The sequence below is a fragment of the Synchiropus splendidus genome, chromosome 1, assembly GCF_027744825.2.
Source record: "Synchiropus splendidus isolate RoL2022-P1 chromosome 1, RoL_Sspl_1.0, whole genome shotgun sequence".
In the NCBI taxonomy this organism is placed as follows: Eukaryota; Metazoa; Chordata; class Actinopteri; order Syngnathiformes; family Callionymidae; genus Synchiropus; species Synchiropus splendidus.
The window spans coordinates 5,440,497-5,460,883 of record NC_071334.1 but is presented as its reverse complement, the minus strand read 5'-3'; the positions used below and the strand labels follow the sequence as shown (position 1 = coordinate 5,460,883).

The 20,387-nt window shown below is 47.2% G+C and overlaps 1 protein-coding gene across 6 annotated transcripts in view; it reads left to right on the top strand.

The window, feature by feature from the left end:
* lrrk1 (leucine-rich repeat kinase 1) overlaps window positions 1-20,387 on the top strand; it is a 51,719-nt gene that overhangs the window by 18,471 nt on the left and 12,861 nt on the right. For 3 of the 6 annotated variants that reach the window (XM_053853845.1, XM_053853840.1, XM_053853844.1), the window contains 19 exons: window positions 145-215; window positions 1,347-1,476; window positions 2,725-2,837; window positions 2,919-3,133; window positions 3,256-3,423; window positions 4,388-4,560; window positions 4,636-4,759; window positions 9,206-9,365; window positions 9,438-9,616; window positions 9,677-9,774; window positions 9,849-10,244; window positions 10,507-10,646; window positions 11,745-12,015; window positions 12,509-12,678; window positions 13,232-13,429; window positions 13,509-13,648; window positions 14,748-14,885; window positions 17,689-17,883; window positions 18,269-18,420. In XM_053853845.1, coding sequence (XP_053709820.1) covers window positions 145-215; window positions 1,347-1,476; window positions 2,725-2,837; window positions 2,919-3,133; window positions 3,256-3,423; window positions 4,388-4,560; window positions 4,636-4,759; window positions 9,206-9,365; window positions 9,438-9,616; window positions 9,677-9,774; window positions 9,849-10,244; window positions 10,507-10,646; window positions 11,745-12,015; window positions 12,509-12,678; window positions 13,232-13,429; window positions 13,509-13,648; window positions 14,748-14,885; window positions 17,689-17,883; window positions 18,269-18,420 — 3,231 coding nt within the window. The remainder of the gene's footprint in view (window positions 1-144; window positions 216-1,346; window positions 1,477-2,724; window positions 2,838-2,918; window positions 3,134-3,255; window positions 3,424-4,387; window positions 4,561-4,635; window positions 4,760-9,205; window positions 9,366-9,437; window positions 9,617-9,676; window positions 9,775-9,848; window positions 10,245-10,506; window positions 10,647-11,744; window positions 12,016-12,508; window positions 12,679-13,231; window positions 13,430-13,508; window positions 13,649-14,747; window positions 14,886-17,688; window positions 17,884-18,268; window positions 18,421-20,387) is intronic. The other 3 variants (XM_053853843.1, XM_053853842.1, XM_053853841.1) reach the window with 3 other exon arrangements.

Genomic DNA, 20,387 nt, shown 5'->3' with positions numbered 1-20,387 from the left:
TGCCAATGGGTTGACCTGAACTCCTGCGTTTTTGTCTCCAATATTGCTGGAGAAGATGTCAATTAAACTGAGAAGAAACAGTTGTTTTTTTTTTTTTTGCTAAAGTTGTTGGTTCATGGATGATTGTGCATCTGTCACCTTCAGAACAGCAGAGAGTCCGAAGACCAGGAGGCTGGCCTTCTTGACCACGTGGAGTAAAAGGGATCCAGAACCAGGTGCGACGACTGTCTTCAGTTTGCAGCTCACCCGAGTGACGGCGTGGAATAAGTTAAACCAGTAATGAAGCTAGACACAACACTCGCACGTCCATCCAGAGTTGGGAACATGTCTCCTCAGTCAGAATGAGGAGTCAAGTCAGTCAAAATGAAGCCTTAGAACTCTGTTTACGCTGGTCATGTTGAGAACTGTCAGGCTTTTCTTTTGATGGTGATACGTGTCTACCTCAGCCAAGGAGGTAATGTGATCATCTGGGTCTCTTGAACTAAAAAACTGCTTAAGAGACTTGAGTAAAGGCAAAGCATGGGTGAGTCGCGCCAATCGGCGCCACATTTTCGTCACCATCTCTTTCACTAAAACACAAACAGCTCTGGATTCCTGACCTTGCTGGGGCAGCTTAAAGATAAATGAACATGGTGATAAGCATGTTGAGAAACGTTACTCTCTCTGCTAGAATGAAAGATGACCTCCTTCACATTACGAACAGTAACCCAGACTTCCCCGAACTGCTCTTGGAAGACGGTCACTTTCAGTCCAAACCAAAGCCATTTATAACCTCCACCCTCGCCTGATCCATTTCTGACCCGCGTCACGAGTCTGCGGTGGATAAACAAGAGAGAGAGAGAGGAGGATGGACAGACTGGTCACATGTTGTCTGTTTGACAGAAGTCACTCCTCAGGGTTACACACTAAGTGATGTGGGTTCACACTTTCCAACCAGTGGATGGCAAACTCATTTGTAGATTATAGTACAGAAGAGTACAGAGTACATTTGTTGTCAAATGGATTTAGCATCTCTCCTTGAATACATACAGTTGGAGAGGTCAGTCAAAGAGGTTAATAAATAAAACGCCTTATCTGTGACCTGCTTGCTTTTGTCCAAGGTCAGGTCCTGTGGGCTGCAGTGACTTATGAACATGACCTTCCTTCTCATACTGTCTCTGGGGGTGGGAACAGGCCAAATAATTTAAAAAATGAAGTTTGTTTTTGGAAGTCAACCTGATCATTTAGGAGCATTTTCACCTCTCAATCCTTCAGATAGCGGTTTGATTCCGGCTTCTCACTTCTCTCGTCAAACACCTTTGTGGTACTGAGGCAAAATAAATGACCTACTGTGTCTTTGTTTGCAGCGTGTCCCATCGAGTTTCCCAAACTTTTGCGGAATTCCTTAGAGGTGTTGTTTCTGAACGACAACCAGTTGGAGTGTGTTCCTCAGTCGGTGTGTGACCTCCTCGCCCTCAATGAGCTCTACCTGTCCAAGTAGGTACAAGTCTCCCTCGCTTTCTGCTCTGTCTCCACGCTAAAGTCACACACAAGCACACGTTTGTTTTGCTGTTTTTGTGAGGACCTCTCATTGACATGCTCCTCTCCCCAGCCTCTCACCCTGAACCCAAGCATCATGGCTCACCTTAACCAGGACTCAAACTCAAATCCAATTACAATGACCCAGTTATTTTGAAGGTTTAATCCTTAAATTGTGACTTCTGGGGACTGGCAAAAATGTCCTCACAAGTAGGTATTTGTTCACCAAATAGTCCCCACAAGGATCGATATACAAATACACACAGGTTTGTCTTGCTATTTTTCTGAGGACCACTCATCGCCATAACACTTTGCGCAGCCTCTCACCCTAAACCTGACTGTCCAAAACACATGAAGTTTCAATCCTCACATTGAGGCATAACTTTGTGGGGACCACAAAGCAAAAATGTCCCCACAAGTCGGTGTGTTCCTAGAGTTGGTATCGTAAGTCAGTATAGCTAAACCAGGTACAGTTACACACACCCATACATGCTGTTTATGTGCTGATCTTAACAGAAGTCTGTAAAGCATTTTATGGAGTAAGTGGTCATCCGGGACCCACTGTCCATCTGTCGTTTCGTGTTTGTTTGCCAAGTTAAGCGCTTCTACTTTGAGCCTCTCCTGGGTGTCTGGATACCTCTGATGAGAGACCTGCCACCCTGCTGCCTATATAACTGCTGTGTGTTTGCTGGAATTAGAATTATCAATTGGAAACATGAGAAGTGTTAGCCTCAGCTCTGACTGGCGTCCAGTGGAGGAGAACCCTTTATTTTTAAACTGTTTTCCCACACACATTCCTGTCAGGATGGCTGTTGACAGAACTCATGTCACCCAGCATCTACGTGAATTATTGGGTCAAACCTTCCTCCTGAAAGATTCTCCTGAACTTCAACCTCCTCAGGAGCAGGGAAATTCAACATATTTGGAGATTACCGCCTTAAGCATTTCAAACTTGTCTCTCACCAACCATGGAGATAAATTGAGTCCCTGGGAAATACAGCGCCGGTGTGAGGTCTCGCTTCCTCCTTTGCAGCTGTTTGCAGCTGTTCTTCACCAGTTAACAGCTCTGCTCTCGCATGCTGCCCTGCTCAATAATTCACTTACCCTGGTTGTTGTCGGATCCGATTCCTCTTGTCCTTAAAGTCACCCTGGTCGGCCCTGTCATTCATAAGTGCAAAATACATGATGTCATTTCTTCTGATGCAGTAACCCTGGAATCCGTGAGCTTCCTGTAGAGCTGGGCCAGCTGCCCAACCTCTGGCAGCTTGACGTTGAGAACCTCAACATCAATAATGTGCCGCAGGAAGTTCTCAGTGAAGGTTTGTACCTTCAGTTTGATGCTTTGTGTTGGTCCTCCTGACAGCCGTCTGTAATCTCTCTGTTGAAATGGTGTCCCTCAGGTCCGGTGTCGGTCCTGGCTTACCTTCGCGCGCACCTGCGTAAAGCAGAACCTTGCAAGCTGCTGAAGATGCTGGTCATCGGTCCACCCAGACAGGGGAAGAGCGCCGTGCTGGAGGCGCTGCAGACTGGCCGGGCGTCGCCCTTCACTCCTGCTGAATGCAGCATCTCAACAGCCCCCTGGGAGCTTGACAGCCACCACGGAGGGAAAGCCTCTGTAAGGAAGCCAGGGCTGTGTGGATATTTTCTCAGGCAGAACCTGGCTTTATGATCAATGATCTAGAGCGTAAAAGTTCTCTCTTCGTGCAGACACCGCTAAAAAAATGTCTCGCTTTCCAGCAGAAGAATTCAGTGGTGTTCAACGTGTGGGACATCGGAGGACAAGCCAGCATGTCTACAGTCAACCAGTGCTTCTTCACAGACAAAGCTCTGTACGTGGTGATCTGGAACCTGGCTCTGGGTGAGGAGGCTGTGGCCAGCCTGCAGACCTGGCTGCTGAATATCGAGGTGAGGCCTTCACTAAAGGCCCATTGATGCTCAACATTCCACACGGATCTGGATACGGACGCAGCCTTCTGTTCATGCGCTGCGTCCATATTTCTGCAAGTTTCCACAAAGCTTGCGGGGCAGTGTTGCTTTTACTAACCAATACGTAGCTTTAATGAAGAAGACATAACAATGGTGGAAACTCTCCGTCCTCCAGTGGTGATACATTTAACAGCCTCACCGACCTCCACCTCCTACAACGCTGCCTCTGTTTCCTCTTTAGTGCAAGAGCTACATGATCAATACTGACTCCACAGTCGCCACGTTGGTTTTGGAGTTTGTTGTTATATGTTATTGATGGAGAACGCATCAATGACAGTTTGTAATAGACTTGTACAATTCCGCAGAAGCATAAATGGGCCTTTATGCAAACTATGACTGTCTATATAATTGACTTGTTAGTGCCGGGTAGATAAGGTATCATAAAACAATGTCGTAATTTTCAGAGGCCACTAGGTGGCGCTCTTGGTTTTAGAAATGATGTGAGGTTTCACTGAATGAGTTGTTCAAGTCCAAACATTTTACAGCAGACAGCACCATCTGGTGGCCACTTGATATCAGGACACTGTTTCATGAAACCTCATCAACCCTTCAATACTGTGTCATGAAACCTCATCTACTCAGCACTACTTCTCATGAATGGGCTCAAATTTAAGCAATTCTTTTGCACTTTGCATACTTGTATTACATTGAATTTGCAATGACTTTTTCGGTTTGATACATTGATAGATGGCTTTTCTTTGACAAACACATTAACTGTGTTTACTTGCTTATTTATGGTCAGAAACATGGCTACAAAGCCATGTGAAATGCGCTACTTGGTGGAGGATTGTCTTATTTCTTTTGAGTAAAATGGCAAAAAACACAAATAAGATCAGAATAAATAAATCAAATAAGATGTTTCATTCTGTACTGTGTTTCGAAGGCCCGAGCTCCCAATTCTGCCGTGGTGGTTGTGGGAACTCATCTGGACCTCATCGACACCAAGTTCCGCACCGAGCGGCTGGCCACACTCAGGGCCTACATCCTGGCTCTCTGCCGCTCTCCTTCTGGGGCCCGAGCCACTGGCTTCCCGGACATCACCTGGAAACATCTGCAGTCAGTTCAGTGCTCATCGCAACCAAGCGGAACAACATTTTCATTTGGTGTGTCTGTGTGTGTGTGTGTCCTCAGCGAGGTCTCCTGCAAAACTCTAGAGGGTCTGGATGGGCTGAAGAAGCTGATCTTCCAAGTGGCGCTCTCCATGAGGGACTCCAGCAGCAGCTCGCTCTATGGAAGCAGGCTGCTGGGCAGACTGGTGAGTGGTGACTCTGAAGCCTTCCCTGCTTTCTGTTGCAGCTGCACTTCACAATTTGATGCAGTCTTCTGAATGCCACCAAATCCGACCCTCTAAAATTGGACCTCTAAGTAGGTTCACTTGGCTCCAGATTAAATTCAGTATCAAATTAAAGTGCGGCAAAACGAAATAAAAGACGGGAAGCGCAAGTGTTTTTCTGCTTCAAGCAGAGAAAACATAGTGTGCCTTGTGTTTTGAGGAGGAATAGGTGGTTGAGGAGTGACCACTCTAACTAACCATGCTAAAAGTAGCCTTCCACAATTGGAAGGGAGACTGAGACTAATGAGTGTAAATTTGTTGGACCCACAAGTCGGACTTTAGAGCTCCTGCTTCCACCACAAGCGTAGCCATCACAGCGCAGCGTGGCACCAACTTTAGCATTGCAGACGAGGATCTCCTCACAAAAGCTGTGATTTCCGATGAGTGATGTACCTCGACCGGATGCTGTCCTCGTAAAAAGCCAACAGATATGTTAAATGCTCCGTGGTTAAAGCCAAAGATGCCATAGAGCAAGCAGAACCAGTTAGAAGGCAGCGCCACAAAGTGCACAAACACGACAGTCCGATCACCTTTTACACTGCCACATCTTCAACCCCTAGTGATCTTTCCTCCTTAAAGCAAGAAGTTAAGAATAACGAATAATAAAATGCACATCACGTTTGTTCAAAGTGCTTATTGTGGTTGTATTCGTGCATTTAAAAAGAGCATTATTCGCGCTTTATAAATACACACAGCGGTTCATGGGCAGTAACAAGGAGCCAGACAGTAGTAGATAGTTTCAGCGATTGAGAGCCTGTGTTATCACAGACCAAACTACTTTCCCTGCAGTTTTACAGCCCAGGACGACCATCCATACGATACAAGTGCATGCAGTAAATGGTGTTTATGCAATGTCTTACCCTACTTTGAGGGTCTATGATGAGATGCGTTTCCAGGCTTTCTATCATTTAGCTCTCTGTCTGTCTCTTCAGTAGTTATTGATACTTAGTTATTACCTCATATTATTCTATTCTGGTCGTTCAGCCGTGATGGTATTTTTTGTTTGTTATTCAGAGGTACCGGCTTAGCTGGGTTTAAGACTGGAATGGCGTCCAAACAAGCAGAATTTTAGATCAAGTAATTGAAATCCTGACAACCTGCTGGGAGGTGTGGAAGCCAGGCTCCGTAGCTAAGCCTCGACTCCACATGTCGCCACTTAATCTCTGGTTTTAGCCTTGCTCTTTCCATTCTGTCAGCTTTATGAGGCTGCATGCGCCGAAATAAGTGTTTACCTTCACGACAAAATAGTGCTGTAGACAAACAAGCCGTTTTTTTGTGTCTAATAATCTTGCTGACATTTGGTACTTCAGGACATTCCTTCCTCCCAGAAACCCAGATGCAGTTGATCTAATCCTGTTTCACCGTTTTATAAGGACAGAAGCTCGTGCTCGGTCTGAGTTAAGGAATGAAAATGTTTGTTTCTCAAGTGTTCTGTATCCTCACAGCTATAAATAGCCGTGTGGTATGAATCTGTGCTGCAGTTAAGCAGCTTCTTACCTGCTTTCAGCTGCAATAGTAAATAATAATAAGCATTATGGAGCTTGTTTTCAACCCCTGACAATAAGCACTGAGGGGTGAAGTGCTGGTCATCAGGCTGGCTACTGTAAATACTGAGCTACTTCGACGAATTGCAGGTTAATTTACTCCGTCATCTTCATTGTGATTCACTTGAAATGGCTGGGTGTCATGTCCAGGACAACTTATAATCTGACCCTTTTTTACTTCAGGGTTAGGGCACAAGCTTTGTATCATGTACTTGCTTAGTGTCTTAGACTTAGACTTAGACTTAGACTTAGACTTTCTTTATTGTCATTGCACAAAACATATTACTATATGATGGCAACGAAATTTCGGTCTGAGGCCTCCGGTTTCCAAAAACGAAACGAAATGTCCAAAAATAAATAGATAGATAAATAATAATAAAATAACAGATAAGTGCCAGTCCTGAGGATGAACAAATAAACAGTATTGCAGCTATTGTCCAATGTTCAGCAACCTGACAGCACCAGGAACAAAACTGTTCCTGAATCTGGTGGTTCTGCATCGGATGCTGCGGAACCGTCTGCCAGATGGCAGGAGGGAGAACAGTGCATAGTTTGGATGAGTAGAGTCCGCGATGATCCTTTGTGCCCTGGATAAGCAGCGAACATCTGCTATATCCTTGATGGCAGGGAGCGGGGTCCCGGTGATTTTCTCCGCTGTCCTCACCACCCTCTGCAGAGACTTCCAGTCTGATGCACTGCAGCTCCCAGACCAGACGGAGATGCAACTGGTCAGCAGGCTCTCGATTGTCCCTCTGTAGAAGGTGGTCAGGATGGGGGGGGGCAGGGAAGCTCTTCTCATCCGCCTCAGGAAGTGCAGACGCTGCTGTGCCTTCTTTGCCAGGGAGGAGGTGTGGAGTGACCAGCTAAGATCATCTGTGATGTGCACACCCAGGTATTTGGTTGTACTCACCACTTCCACAGCCCTGTCGTTGATGTAAAGAGGGGCATGGCTGTGTCTTGATCTCCCGAAGTCCACGACAATCTCCTTCGTCTTGTCGAGATTCAGGGCCAGATTGTTCGTCTCACACCAGTCCACCAGATGTTGCACCTCCTCCCTGTAGGCCAGTTCATCATTGTCCTGGATGAGACCCACAACCATTGTGTCGTCCGCGTACTTCAGGATGTGGTTGCTGCTATACTTGGGGCGACAGTCGTGGGTCAGCAGAGTGAACAGCAGTGGGCTGAGGACACATCCCTGAGGGGAGCCGATGTTCTGGGAGATAACACTTGACGTGTTACTTCCTACTCGGACAGACTGGGTTCTGTTGGTGAGAAAGTCCAGCAGCCAGTTGCACATGGAGGTCTCCACTCCTAGTTGCTCCAATTTATGTACCAGGTCCTGTGGGATGATGGTATTAAAAGCTGAGCTGAAGTCCAGGAACAGCATCCGAACCAGAGTGTTCTTCTTCTCTAGGTGCTCCAGGCTCAGGTGGAGAGCAGTGGAGATGGCGTCCTCAGTGGAGCGGTTCGGCTGGTACGCAAACTGGAACGGGTCGAATGATGCGGGGAGTATGGAGACGATGTGGTCCTTCACCACCCTCTCGAAGCACTTCATGATGGTGGATGTTAGTGCAACGGGGCGAAAGTCGTTCAGACACGTGGTGGTCGGTTTCTTAGGCACAGGAATAATTATGGCCGACTTGAAACATGGAGGGACGACCGCCTGGGTCAGAGAGGTGTTGAAGATGTCCGTGAGCACTTGGGACAGCTGGTCAGCACATTCCTTAATCAGTCGTCCAGGAATGTTGTCAGGGCCTGCAGCTTTACTTGCGTTCACCTTCCTCAGAGTTCTCTGCACCGTAGTGGTGTCCAGTCTGAGCGTCTGTTCGTCAGAGTGTCAGTGTCTGTAGTGACTTGAGCGCGACATGATTCGAAGCATTTCAGCCCGTATCTTGTCGTCTCAGTCTTGGTGGCTCGGCCAGTGAGCTTGCCATTGGTCATGCTGGGATGGGTGTGAGCCGCCTCTTCTGGCGTTTGGCAGATTTCCACCATCCTGGAACTGATCTCTGAGTTTTGGATGGAAGAATGTTCCAGGAAAAGTGCCACTTGTTTCTTCCTACCGTGATGGACTTTAGCGGAGGACAGTGTCTAACCGCATCCTGGGTTTGTCATCTAGTTGCGATTGCTAAATCAGTGGGTCGGAGCGTCGTAATCCCACATTTGATTCCCAAACCGAAATTGTCCTGATCCCTCTGGCACAGCAGCATGTCATTTTGCTTTTCTCACGACGGCGCAGAAGTAATGATTCCACGTCCTTGTTTTCTCGCAGTGCCGGCTACATCGCTTTCTTTTATCACACCAACAAGTTGTTGGGAATAAATACACGCGTTGTACTAAAAATCTGTTTATGACCTTATGGGTCTGTAAGTTGACCATCATTTGAGGAATATGTCTGAATGTTTTGTTGAGGCCTGTTCAGTACTGTTTTTAAGTGGGAATTTCCCGTGTTTGATTGAGCCACATCTGGAAGGGTGTTTTATTTGTTAGGGAGGCCTTTTGGTTTGGACCTGTTGAGAGATGAGGCTGGTGTTGGATGCAGAGTGTTGGAGCTGGAGATAGAAGAAATAATGAGCTTCGTGGAGGTGATAAAGGAGGAGCAGAAGAGCGCAGCTGTGGCTACAGAGGACGTCAAGATGGGTTAAGATGGAGGAGACTGACTTGCTCTGGCTCTCAGGAGAAATGCTGGAAGAAGGTGGTGAAGGCTACTTTTAGTTTGATGCTCTGCAAATAGAGCGTCATGTGTTTACATAATCTCCGGCTAATTCGACCACGTTTTTGTGCGGCTTGTTGTGAGAGGAAAGTGATGTTTCGCTGGTTGCTTCAGATCCCCAGGAGCTACCTGATGCTTCAGGAGGCAGTGCTGGCGGAGAAACAACGGCGTGCCGGTGAGGGAGAAGTCCAGTACTTGACCGACGTCCAGCTGGAGAGCATCATTGAACAGAACCCAGGAAGTGACATCAGAGATTATGAGGACCTGCAGAGCGGTAAAATCGACACCCAAACAGAAGCGGTTGTGATTCCTTTCCCCTACTGAGAGGGCTGTGTCTTGTTTCCAGCCATCCACTTCTTGATAGAGACGGGAACCCTGCTGCACTTCCCGGACACCAGCCACGGCCTCTGCACGCTCTACTTCCTGTGTCCTGTGTGGCTGTCCGAGTGCTTGGAGAGGATCATCCACCTCAAGTCTTCCCGCTCCGTGGCTAGGAACGGCCTAATCCGAGCGTCAGACCTGAGGGTGAGGCTCTGCTTGTTGCATGATGTTGTTCGGCGTAATGACGCGTTGAATGCTCGGCAGATGCTGCTGGTCGGGACTGGTTTCACCGACCAGACGGAGGAGCAGTATTTCCAGTTCCTCGCCAAGTTTGAAATCGCTCTGCCAGTTGCCAACAACAGGTGAAGAATCCTCTTCATGTCTGAAGTCAAGAACGTCTGGAGAAAGTGATGCGATATTTACGTCTCACTTTCAGCTACCTTCTCCCTCATCTCCTGCCCCCGAAACCCGCCATGGACATCCACTGCTTCCGTCAGCAGACCACCAACACCCTGCAGCGTCTCTTCAAGATGAGCTTCGTCCCTGCTGGCTTTTGGGAGCGCTTCATCGCACGCATGCTGATCAGCCTCACGCACATGGACCTGCAGGTACTGGCGACTGAAGCCTCAATGAAAACGCAAACCAACTCAGAAATGCTGTCGATCCAGTCGTTGGAGACCAAGAGAAACGGCCACAGCAGCAGGAGCTCTGTCATCTACAACTTCAGCAGTAGCCAACAGAGGAACCGATGTAGCACCTTCAGAGTCCGACGTAGTCAGACCATATACTGGAAGGAGGGGCTGCTGGTCTCCTTCGATGGAGGCTACCTGAGGTCAGAGCAATGAATCCCTCATTCACGTTCTGCTCCACAGCTGATGGATGCTTGATCAAGTCGTCCTTTGAGTTACATTTAGAGCACCATTCTTTTGCCTTTATTTGCGAGTTAACTCAGCTTTAGTGCGATTTATAGAGATAAAAATCCATTTTTAATTCACTCAGTCACTGTGAGGACCTGCTTCCGCTTCTCTTGGGAGAGACTTAGCAGGCGAACTTTGATTGTGTGTTTTAAGGCAGTGTGGTGTTGGCTTTTGCAGCGTGGAGTCATCGGATCTTAACTGGAAGAAGAAGAAAAGCGGCGGCATTAAGATCATCTGCCAGTCGGAGACCAGAGACTTCTCAGCCATGGCTTTCATCACCGACCACGTCAACGCCCTCATCGAGCAGTGGTTCCCAGGTCAGTTCACGCCCACATAATTCATGTGTCAGTGACTTGGTGAACAGCTGTCCACTGTCCCAAACATCTGCTGGAGTTCCCACACTCGCTCAGGATTCCTGGAAATGGTATGGAATCATAGAAAGTGTATATGAACAGCAGGAGCAGCTGTTTTTCATAGTTTATAATAAATTCGATTCACATAAGAATCACGATTCTCATTTGCTCATTGATCCAGATCGACTTAAAATGTCCCAAAATCTATTTTGGTTCTGGATGTACACACGAAAGATGTGGAAACAAAGATGGCGCCATTCTTGCAAAACAGATTTGATTCAAAGCAAGATTGGAAATCAGATCAGACGTTGTTATAAATAAATAAACTAGTTTTGAATCTAAAAATCAATTTTGAATCGAATCATGGGCCAAAAAAATCTCAATGGAATCACGAAAGATTAAAAGATATCACCCCTCCTCGCTGAGGCACCCGAGAAGTCAAGCAGCTGACATTTTTCCAAAAATCGAAAAACAAAAACCAGATGAAAACACTCATTCTGAGCAAATCTGTACTTGAAACAAGTGTAATTATCTGTCCATGCAGCAAGATCATTTCACCCGAATAGATTTCTTGATCTAAGATTAGCATATATATCGGCATATACTACAATTGAAATCTGTCCATAAAATGAGCCAAAATATGCAGGTTTTTAGTTGACATTACTTCATAAGTAACTTTTGGCGGGCCATACATAAGTTTAATATCCTCCATTTAAGAAGAAAATATCTGTTTTTTATGGTGATTTTGCTGAGATTGTTACTTTTAACATCCTGAAAATAGGTGAAATAAATACAGTGTGATGGGTTGTAATATGGCTCTATCTTAACATGCTTGAAATAACTTTCTGATACTGTGAATAAGTAACAGCAACAATAGTACTGTGAACGGAGTTAGAAGGTGTCAGCTACTTTATTACTGGGTTTGATCAAATATTGTCACAGCTTCATCAACTCATATTCACATGTGTCTGGTCTGTTTTTTTCAACATCCTTCGATACATTCTGATAAGTCAACATGTGGCTCCCTCAGTGACCCTCCTGTCTTCGCTTCTCCCTCCGCAGCGCTGACAGCCACTGAGAGTGACGGCAGCCTGGTCATAGAGCAGTACGCCCCCTGTCCCCTCTGTCAACAGAACAAGAAAGGTTCGGACCCGGGTGGAGAGGCGGGAGGACGTGACGGAGGAAGGGAAGGAGGCGTCCACTACTTCAACATGGAGGACTGTGTCCTGGCTGCCGTGGAGAAGGAGCACATTATCTGTCCCCAGCATCCAGACCAGCTGGTTCCTTTGCAAGAGCTTGTTCCAGAGCTCTTCATGACCGACTTCCCTGCACGGTAGCACAGCATCATTATTACACTGTGTTTGTTAATGGTTCATTCCTTTAAAGGTCCAAGTGAATATTTCACCCTCCACCTCACAATCCAATAAACTGCTTGCATGGCTACAGTCAGTGGCCAGTAATGGGAAAACATTTTGCTTTTTTGTTTGGAAACAGTTTTGAAAAAAAGATTTATCCATGTGATCTATATTTTAACTTTATTTTTTAAAGATAGTTAAATTATCTTATCAATTCTACAGTCCTAATAATTCATGTGGTTACAATTTCCCGCCTGTTTCAGTCTATAGATCAGTCTTTTTTAAATATGATCTTCCTGACATTATTGATGCAGAGACTTTGAAAGAATGTTTTGAACAGCAAGAACACATAACAATTCATATCTGAGCTACATCATGAAGATGTTGTGTACGTGGTGCTGAGAAATGCAGAGGAGCTTTACTCTTTTTGTTATACGTGCATGATGGATCTGCGTGCGTTTGTTTGTCAAGACTCTTTTTAGAGAAGAGTGAGCTGGAATACTGCGAGGACGACAGCGCCATCATCGGTCAAGGCGGCAGCGGGACAGTCATCTATCGGGCAAAGTACCGCGAGAGGCCCGTGGCAGTCAAACGCTTCCACTTTAAGAGGTGTCGCCAGCAGAGCAGCAGCTGTGGCCCAGGTACATTCAGAGATCGTGACCCATCACATTCCTGGTGTATGAATTTGTCGCGCTGTTGGATGCAAAAAAAAAAAACCAAAACATTAAGTCGAGGGCTCAGGGCAGGTGGGATGCTTGCATTCCTGCCGGCACAGAGCTCTGAACAGAGGCGCAGCTGTTCCACAAGGAGAGGAGTGAGGGGGGCAGAACCACAGGGGGGAGTGTTTTCCCAGCTTCTTCCCTTCCCTGCTTCCTGTCCGACAGGAAGTATGCTATACATCTGCAGAGGGGATCCTCTGCATCCAAGTGTCGTGCTGCAGTGGCAGCTCTGGTTCATTCACGCAGAGAAGTGAGAGTCTATATGACCTGCGGGAGTCATGATCTGAACGTGTCACTCAGCGCTGACGTAGCTGCACTAGTTGGCAGAGCAAATCCTGGGTGGCACGCCTGTGGTCGCTGTGGAATATAGTGATGCAGGAGATGTGCTTGTGACCGTTTACTTTACTTATGCTGTGTAAAGATATGATTTGTTGAGTGCTTCAGAGCTGCTGCATATGTTTCACTGCTGCTTCAGACACTATGCTGAAACATCTCCAGTCCGCCGACGCCTGCCGCAGCTTCTCCGAGTTCCGGCAGGAGACCAGCATGCTGCACTCTCTGCAGCACCCCTGCATCGTCTCCCTGATGGGCATCAGCATCCATCCGCTCTGCTTCGCCCTGCAGCTGGCGCCGCTGGGCAGCCTCAACACTGTGCTGGAGGAGAGACGCAGAGGTACGGGACGCTTCTCCTTCCTTCCGCCCACCTGCTCGGAATTCTTGTCGGATAACATGGAACTCCTCTGCGTTTAAAGGCTCCGCCTACATGCCTCTGGGTCACATGATGACGTTCAGAGTTGCTTATCAGATCGCGGCAGGCCTGGCCTACCTTCACAAGAAAAGCATCATCTTCTGTGACCTCAAATCGGACAACATCCTGGTCTGGTCTATGGAGGTCAGTGGAGGTCCAACCACTTAAACATGGCAACACTGAAGCCGCAGTGACAGTCACACATGGGACGGTTTTTCCACATCCTCAACTCATCCAAATTGTTGCGACACAACTCTTGAACAATACTGCATGATCGGCAGATTAAAGCAGGAGTGGTGCTCCAAGCTCTGACTTGGAGGCAGATGTGTTCTGACTCTGAAATATACAGAGAAGGGAAATAGTCACACACATAAACAAACATGAGGTGGGACGAGGATTTGGAAACAGGAATACGACCTAATGGGAGGCGCATTTATGCTCCCTTTACGTACGAAATTATATTTGTCTGTTTCAAAAGATGTTACCACATGCTTCCATGGTATAGCTGTTCACCAATATATCCACCAGGGGGAGCAGCCCAGAGTCAAAACTACAACCTCCAAAACCAACATGGCGACTGTGGAAGAGTATTGATCATGTAGCTCTTGCACTAAAGAGGAAACAGAGGCAGTGTTGTAGGAGGTGGTGGTTGGTGAGGCTGTTAAATATATCGCCACTGGAGGACGGAGAGTTTCCGCCATTGTTATGTCTTCTTCGTCTCTCATTAGAGCTACGTATCGGGCAGTAACAGCAACACTGCCCCCCATGGTTTCAGGTGGTACTGCTCCGTTTGGTCTGTATCTGTAAGCTTTGTGTAAGAGTGCAGAAGTACAGCGGAAATGAAGGCAGAGCACGGACGGAAGGATCCGTCCGGATCCATATCTGTACGTAATGTTGAGCATAAATTCTGCTCCCCAGAAGGTGACAAATCTTCACGATTAGCGGCTCCTGCTGATAATCCAGAACACCGCCAAAGTGAATCATCTCTTCTTTGTTTCACATTTCCTGGAAATGTCATTGAAATATGTTCTTCTATTTTTTAGTTATTTTACTAACAGATAAACGCTGACGCTGATTAAATAAGGTCCTTTTCCGGAGGTCATTGTCAAGGACCTTCACATGGGCTGTGGCCCAAATTTGTCCCGGTCGAATGTGATGTGAAAGTTGAGGCACATCTCTTATGGCCACATTACAGCGCTGTATGATAAATAATAATGTTAATAATGTGACCCCTGTTTTCCAGGTGCAGGACTCGGTCAACATCAAGCTGTCAGACTATGGCATCTCACGACAATCCTTCCATGAGGGGGCGTTGGGAGTGGAAGGCACCCCAGGATACCAGGCCCCTGAGATCCGGCCTGGCATTGTCTATGATGAAAAGGTATTTTCGGATGATAGTCGCCGTGGGGAAGGTGTGTGCTGGCAAGTTAGAAACACTCCGCATTCATTGGGTTTTACTCTTACTAAATGTTTATTCAAGTCACAGCGTGAGGTAGCGCCGAGCTGCCCTCGACGTGTGAGAGTGGAACATCAGAGCCGCAGTATTTATTTGCTTTGTCACCGTGGAGGATTTACAGTTCGATTGCTTCCACTGACTACTTCCTCTCTGCTGCTGGGTGCTACACCGTCTGATTATAACCACATGTTTGAATCAGTGGACAGCAGAGATGCCCATTTTAGTGTCTAGTTTTTTGGACTATTGACTTGTTTTTTTTCATTTCAGATTGCTTTATATTTATTTTCTATCATGGTGTTTTTCTCGAGTGTGTAAGTAGGAGGAACTTAGCTGTTGAACTGAATGTGTTTAATAGGTAGAAATGTTAAATAGTAATGTTTAGTGTAGCTTCCTATGTGCAGAAGCAGAGAGATCTGACAGACCTGCTGTGCTAGTTGCACAACACATCCTGAGGATCCTGTCCTGCTCAGTTCACTGGCTGTTAAAATGATTTAGGAAGGTTTGTTTAATAAAAGGCTCCATAAATCCCAAAAGCCTTTTTCTCCTCTCGCTCCAAACACAGTGTTGGATGTCTAGTGTCAACCTGGCCTGCTGTGTGGCCATCGGTCCCTGGGTCTGGTCAGGGAGTGGGATTGCTCACGCAACACAGAAGAGATTATCAGAGACACAACCACATGGTAGAGGGCCTCACTGACTTTACATTTTGAGGTTTTTGTAAATTGTAATTCTGTGCGTTGACTCACTAAAGGGGGAGAAGGAAGAAGGTGCAACAGCGACACAACAGCGTGTGATGTGTTGTGCAAAAATGCGTTGGCAGAAATGGTTCAAGAGAAGGCGAGAGGAACTGACCAAGATATATATATATATATATACATATATACATATAGCAGAAGCACATTTAAGTGTAAACTGAATAACAAAGATCAAGATCATTGAGATAAACATGAAAGATGAATCTGTCATTTAAAACCAAGTTAAGCCAACGAGTCGATCATGTGAACCTTTCAGGACTCGTTTCCTCTTCAGACTGTATTGTATTGTGAGCATGACACGTGCCTGCTGGCGTGCAGCTTTGATTTTGGGGGTCACTGGCAGCTGTGTGCTCCTCTTGGTCTCTCGCTCTTCCAGCTCCTGTGTGTCTACTGCCATGTTCTTCCCACAATGGGGAAATCTTTGTTGTGACGGAAGCATACACACATTAAAGACCAAAGTTAAACATGAATGAACACTATAGAAACAGAAGACATAGTATGATTACAAAACTTTCAAAATGGTTATATTATAATTATTAAAAGTATTGATAAATAAATTGAATTATAAATCATCTAAATGCCCAACAGTCAGTAGCGAGACCAGTCAGAGTTCACCCCTGTGCAGCCTGACAGCAGTCAAGGGTCCGACTCCGGAGGTGCTGCCCACCACTGTAAAAGAGTGCGAGAGAGCGGTGGGCGGTCGCATCCGCCGCCAGCTGCGGCTCTTGCCTCTGCCTGGCCTTTCTAAAAGACATCTCCCGCCTCCGTTCATCCTCCTCTACTGCTGAGCCAAGCCAAGGCTCGGGAAGCTTTGCGCTTCAGTATGAGCTCTCTCTTTCTGGCTGAACTTCTGAGATGATACTACTACTTGAAGTGTAGTACTACTTGAGAACGGGCTCCAGCATGGAGACTGACTCAATGTCCTGAACTGGAATCATCAACTCCTCACATCTTTTATTGACATTAAAGCGCTCAAAATGTGTCCCAAGTTCCGACACCACAGCTGGTCTCAGCTGCTGCTTCTCGTCTCCAGGAGATCTGTTGAGCTCTGTGGGCGGAAACAGCACATTTTCAGAACTTTAAGGTCAAAAAATGCCTGTGACGTCATGGGTTTGATGTGACGGGGCTCAATATTTTGGCAGCATGAGGCTCTTTAGCCTGGACAAACCCAGATATTAGCCACGTCCCTGTATAAAGAAAAGTTCTAAAATGAATGAATACAGATATGGTTTTATGTTTTGCGTTTATAACCCAAGTGTGACATTCACCACACCTTCAAAATGACTCATCTAGTTTACTAAACATACGCATTTCATTTATCACCTGACAGTATAGAACACGGCATCTTGACAACATTTGTTGATCTTTGATTCTGTCCCGAAGTGCAGCACCTTTTCCAAGTTTAGCGTGGCTTAGCTGCACCTCTCTGCTGTGACTAAACCGGACCACTCTGCTTGGCAGCCAGCCTCTTTTCTGTTGCCAATCGTGAGTTAGATATCACAAGATTGTGATGCCTTTGCTTGTGATAGCTTGCTCGTTTTTGGAAGACCAAGTCCCCCCACCTGCTGCTATCTGCTGGCATCCAGAGAGGAATCCTCTCACTCCTCTGCTCCTCAGATAAGTTTCAAGGACAAGATGGATAAGCTGGGGGTGATAAGAGGCGCGCTGTGTGGAGTCTGTCGGTCCGGCTCTCAGCAGGGGCCTGACTTCAGTGTCACCTCCTCCGTGGGTCGTGAGGGAGAAGATACATTTGCCAGGGTCTGTCGGGTCAATGCTCGGAATTTCACAAAGTCTAGATGAGATAGTTCTTTATGTAGTGTTGGGGCTAATGGTCTGAAGAGTTCAAGGTAGATGACACTGTCTAAGTGAAAGTGCGTGTAGAAATCCATTGTGAAAAACAAAGGATAATAAACAAGAAAACAAATAATTGAGCTAGTGAATGAAGATCGCCTCTCTGGCCTGCTCCTCTCTTGTAGGTGGATATGTTTTCCTACGGCATGGTTCTGTATGAGCTGCTGACTGGCTGCAGGCCAGTGCTTGGACACCACCATCTTCAGATCGCCAAGAAGCTCTCCAAAGGCATCCGGCCGCCGCTCGGCAGTCCAGAGGAGGTTCAGTTCTGCAGCCTCCAGACCCTACTGACGGAGTGCTGGGACACCAAGCCAGAGAAGGTGAGGTGCCGCTCACGACCAGCCCTGTCTTACGCCCAATTTCCACCCAGTCCGGAAGCGGTGGGGTGGCGGACTGAGCACTTCCACAGCAACACCATGTCAGTGGATCAACCAGCTAAAGATGCCACCTGGACTGGCTTCTCGCAAATGGCTGAGCTCTTCACCGAAACATGTCCCCAGAGAGATACCTCCTCTACCCACACTGCCGGTTCCTGATCCCCCATCACTCAACCTTCATGATCCTCCTCTCTTCCATTATACATAGATTCTGTCTGTGACCAATGTCCTCTGTGTGCAGGACCTCTGAAGGGTTTCGTCACTCTCCCCCACTGTTCCCGTTCCGATGACTCTCCTGACCGTTGTGTGTGTGAATGTGTTTGCACAGAGGCCCGTGGCAGCGCAGTGCGTACGGCGGATGATGGAGCCCAGCTTCCCGTGTCTCCGATATTTGATGCCATGTGACACCCAGTCGCAGCTCTTTCTGTCCCCGCTGCAGGGCTACAGTGCTGTGTTCTGGAGCGGACTGGACCAAGACAGGTCGGTAGACATTTTGGTGTGGTTTGACTTGAACCTCTCAGTCCATAGTCTGTCTCTCTGCAGTGAGTCATAATAGATCATCATGTTTATCTTAAGACTGAATGACCTACCAATGATACCGTAGCATCTATTGAGACTGAGTGATGTCCATTCCAGTCACATAATGGTGAACGCTGTTGGTAACAGGCAGCAGGCCTCAGCCAAATCCCTCACTTGACGCTATAGCATTTGAAATATCATTGATAGCAGTGAGCTACACGGAACAGCGGGTGGCAGTCGTGTTCTTGCTCCAGACAGACTCCTCAGTTCTTCACAGATTCTTCCATAGATTCAGATGACTATTCATGGCTCCACCTCAGCTTATCTGCTGGCAGGAGACACAACACATTCACCCTGAATCACTGTTGGAGCCCACAAATCTGGTGCATATTTTGCTTCAACAAAACTGATGGTTGTTATTCCCTGGCTCACTGTCTTCTTCCCTCCAACTGTCACGTGGGAAGTGCAGAAATGTACCTCAGAGCAACACAAATATGTGGACAAAGTGTTGGACGGAGAAACTGCTCAGGTCCAGCGACAAATATTTGTGCTTCCTTACCTCTGACCCGTGGCTGAAGTAAAAGGGCTCAACCTTTTGTCCACAACCTCGCAGCCCGTATTTAACAGTTTAAAGACGCCTCCCATCCATCAGTGCCCTTCAGGCCGTCCTCATGTCTCTGGTCATTAACCGAGAGAGGGGGCACCTACTTTTCCTCAGACCCCTTTCAAGTCTGTGGCCTGTCTGGTTTTCAGAGTGGATCTGTATTTGATGGTGCAGTTAAGGCCCGGTCCAACAGGTCTGGAACCTCCTCTAATGAGGGCGCCTACCTGGGCCCTGCTGCAGTGCGTCCCGGGGAGCCCCGTCCTCACACACACGACGTGAGGGCAATGGCTTCCAGCTGTCTGATGTGAACGCTCCATTGTCTTCTGGTGGATTACAGGTTAATCTACATACAGTGGAGCCGCTTTCATCCTTTGATACAGGTGGCGTTAATGACCCCACTCTTCCTGCCATTAACTCGTTCGCCTCCCCCACTCGCCCCGAGGAGCTGGGAACTGGCCCAGGGCCTCCAGTTCTTTCTGCGCCGACAGATAAAGAACCCCCGCCCGATTGTGACCTTCCTCTCCCACTCACATTTCCACAGGAGACTGCAGCTGCTTCTCCTCACTTGAGATTAAAAACAAGGACGAGTGGCTTCTCCGAGGGCAGCTTAACCCCTCAGGCGCCAGTTGTTTCAAAGGCATTCGACTTTGATAGCACCGTTTGAGAGAGATGGGAGTGAATTCACTCATCTGATGTGTGTGTCGCCATGGTCTCTTACAACTTTTACGGATGAAGGTACTCTCACTCAAGCAACAACAGTGGTGGCTGGGCGTCATGCTTGTATTTTCTCCTGCACCTTCCACAGTAGCTGCATCAATATTCTGCCTTGGATTCACTCTCTCAGGACACATAACTGCACCCGCCCTCATCTCCTCGACCGCTCACTCTACGCCAAAACTTGGATATCAACTGACACGTGTCCTCCATCACCTTGTGTAGAGTAGTGACTACAGCAGGCTCCAGGTTCGCAGCTTGACTGATGCGACGATGGCACAATAGGGGTTACATTTTTTAAGAGAAATTTGCTGCGAAGTAGCAATAGTTTTCTTATGATCAGATAGCTGCCACGTTTTTTTATGAGACCAGGGTCGTCCACATTCTGGAAACTAAACACAATCCATCCACACACACACCCATCCATCCATCATCCACCCATCCATCCATCCATCCATCCATCCATCCATCCATCCATCCATCCATCCATCCATCCACCCATCATCCATCCATCCATCCATCCATCCACCCATCCATCCGTCCATCCATCCACCCATCCATCCGTCCATCCATCCATCCACCCATCCATCCGTCCATCCATCCATCCATC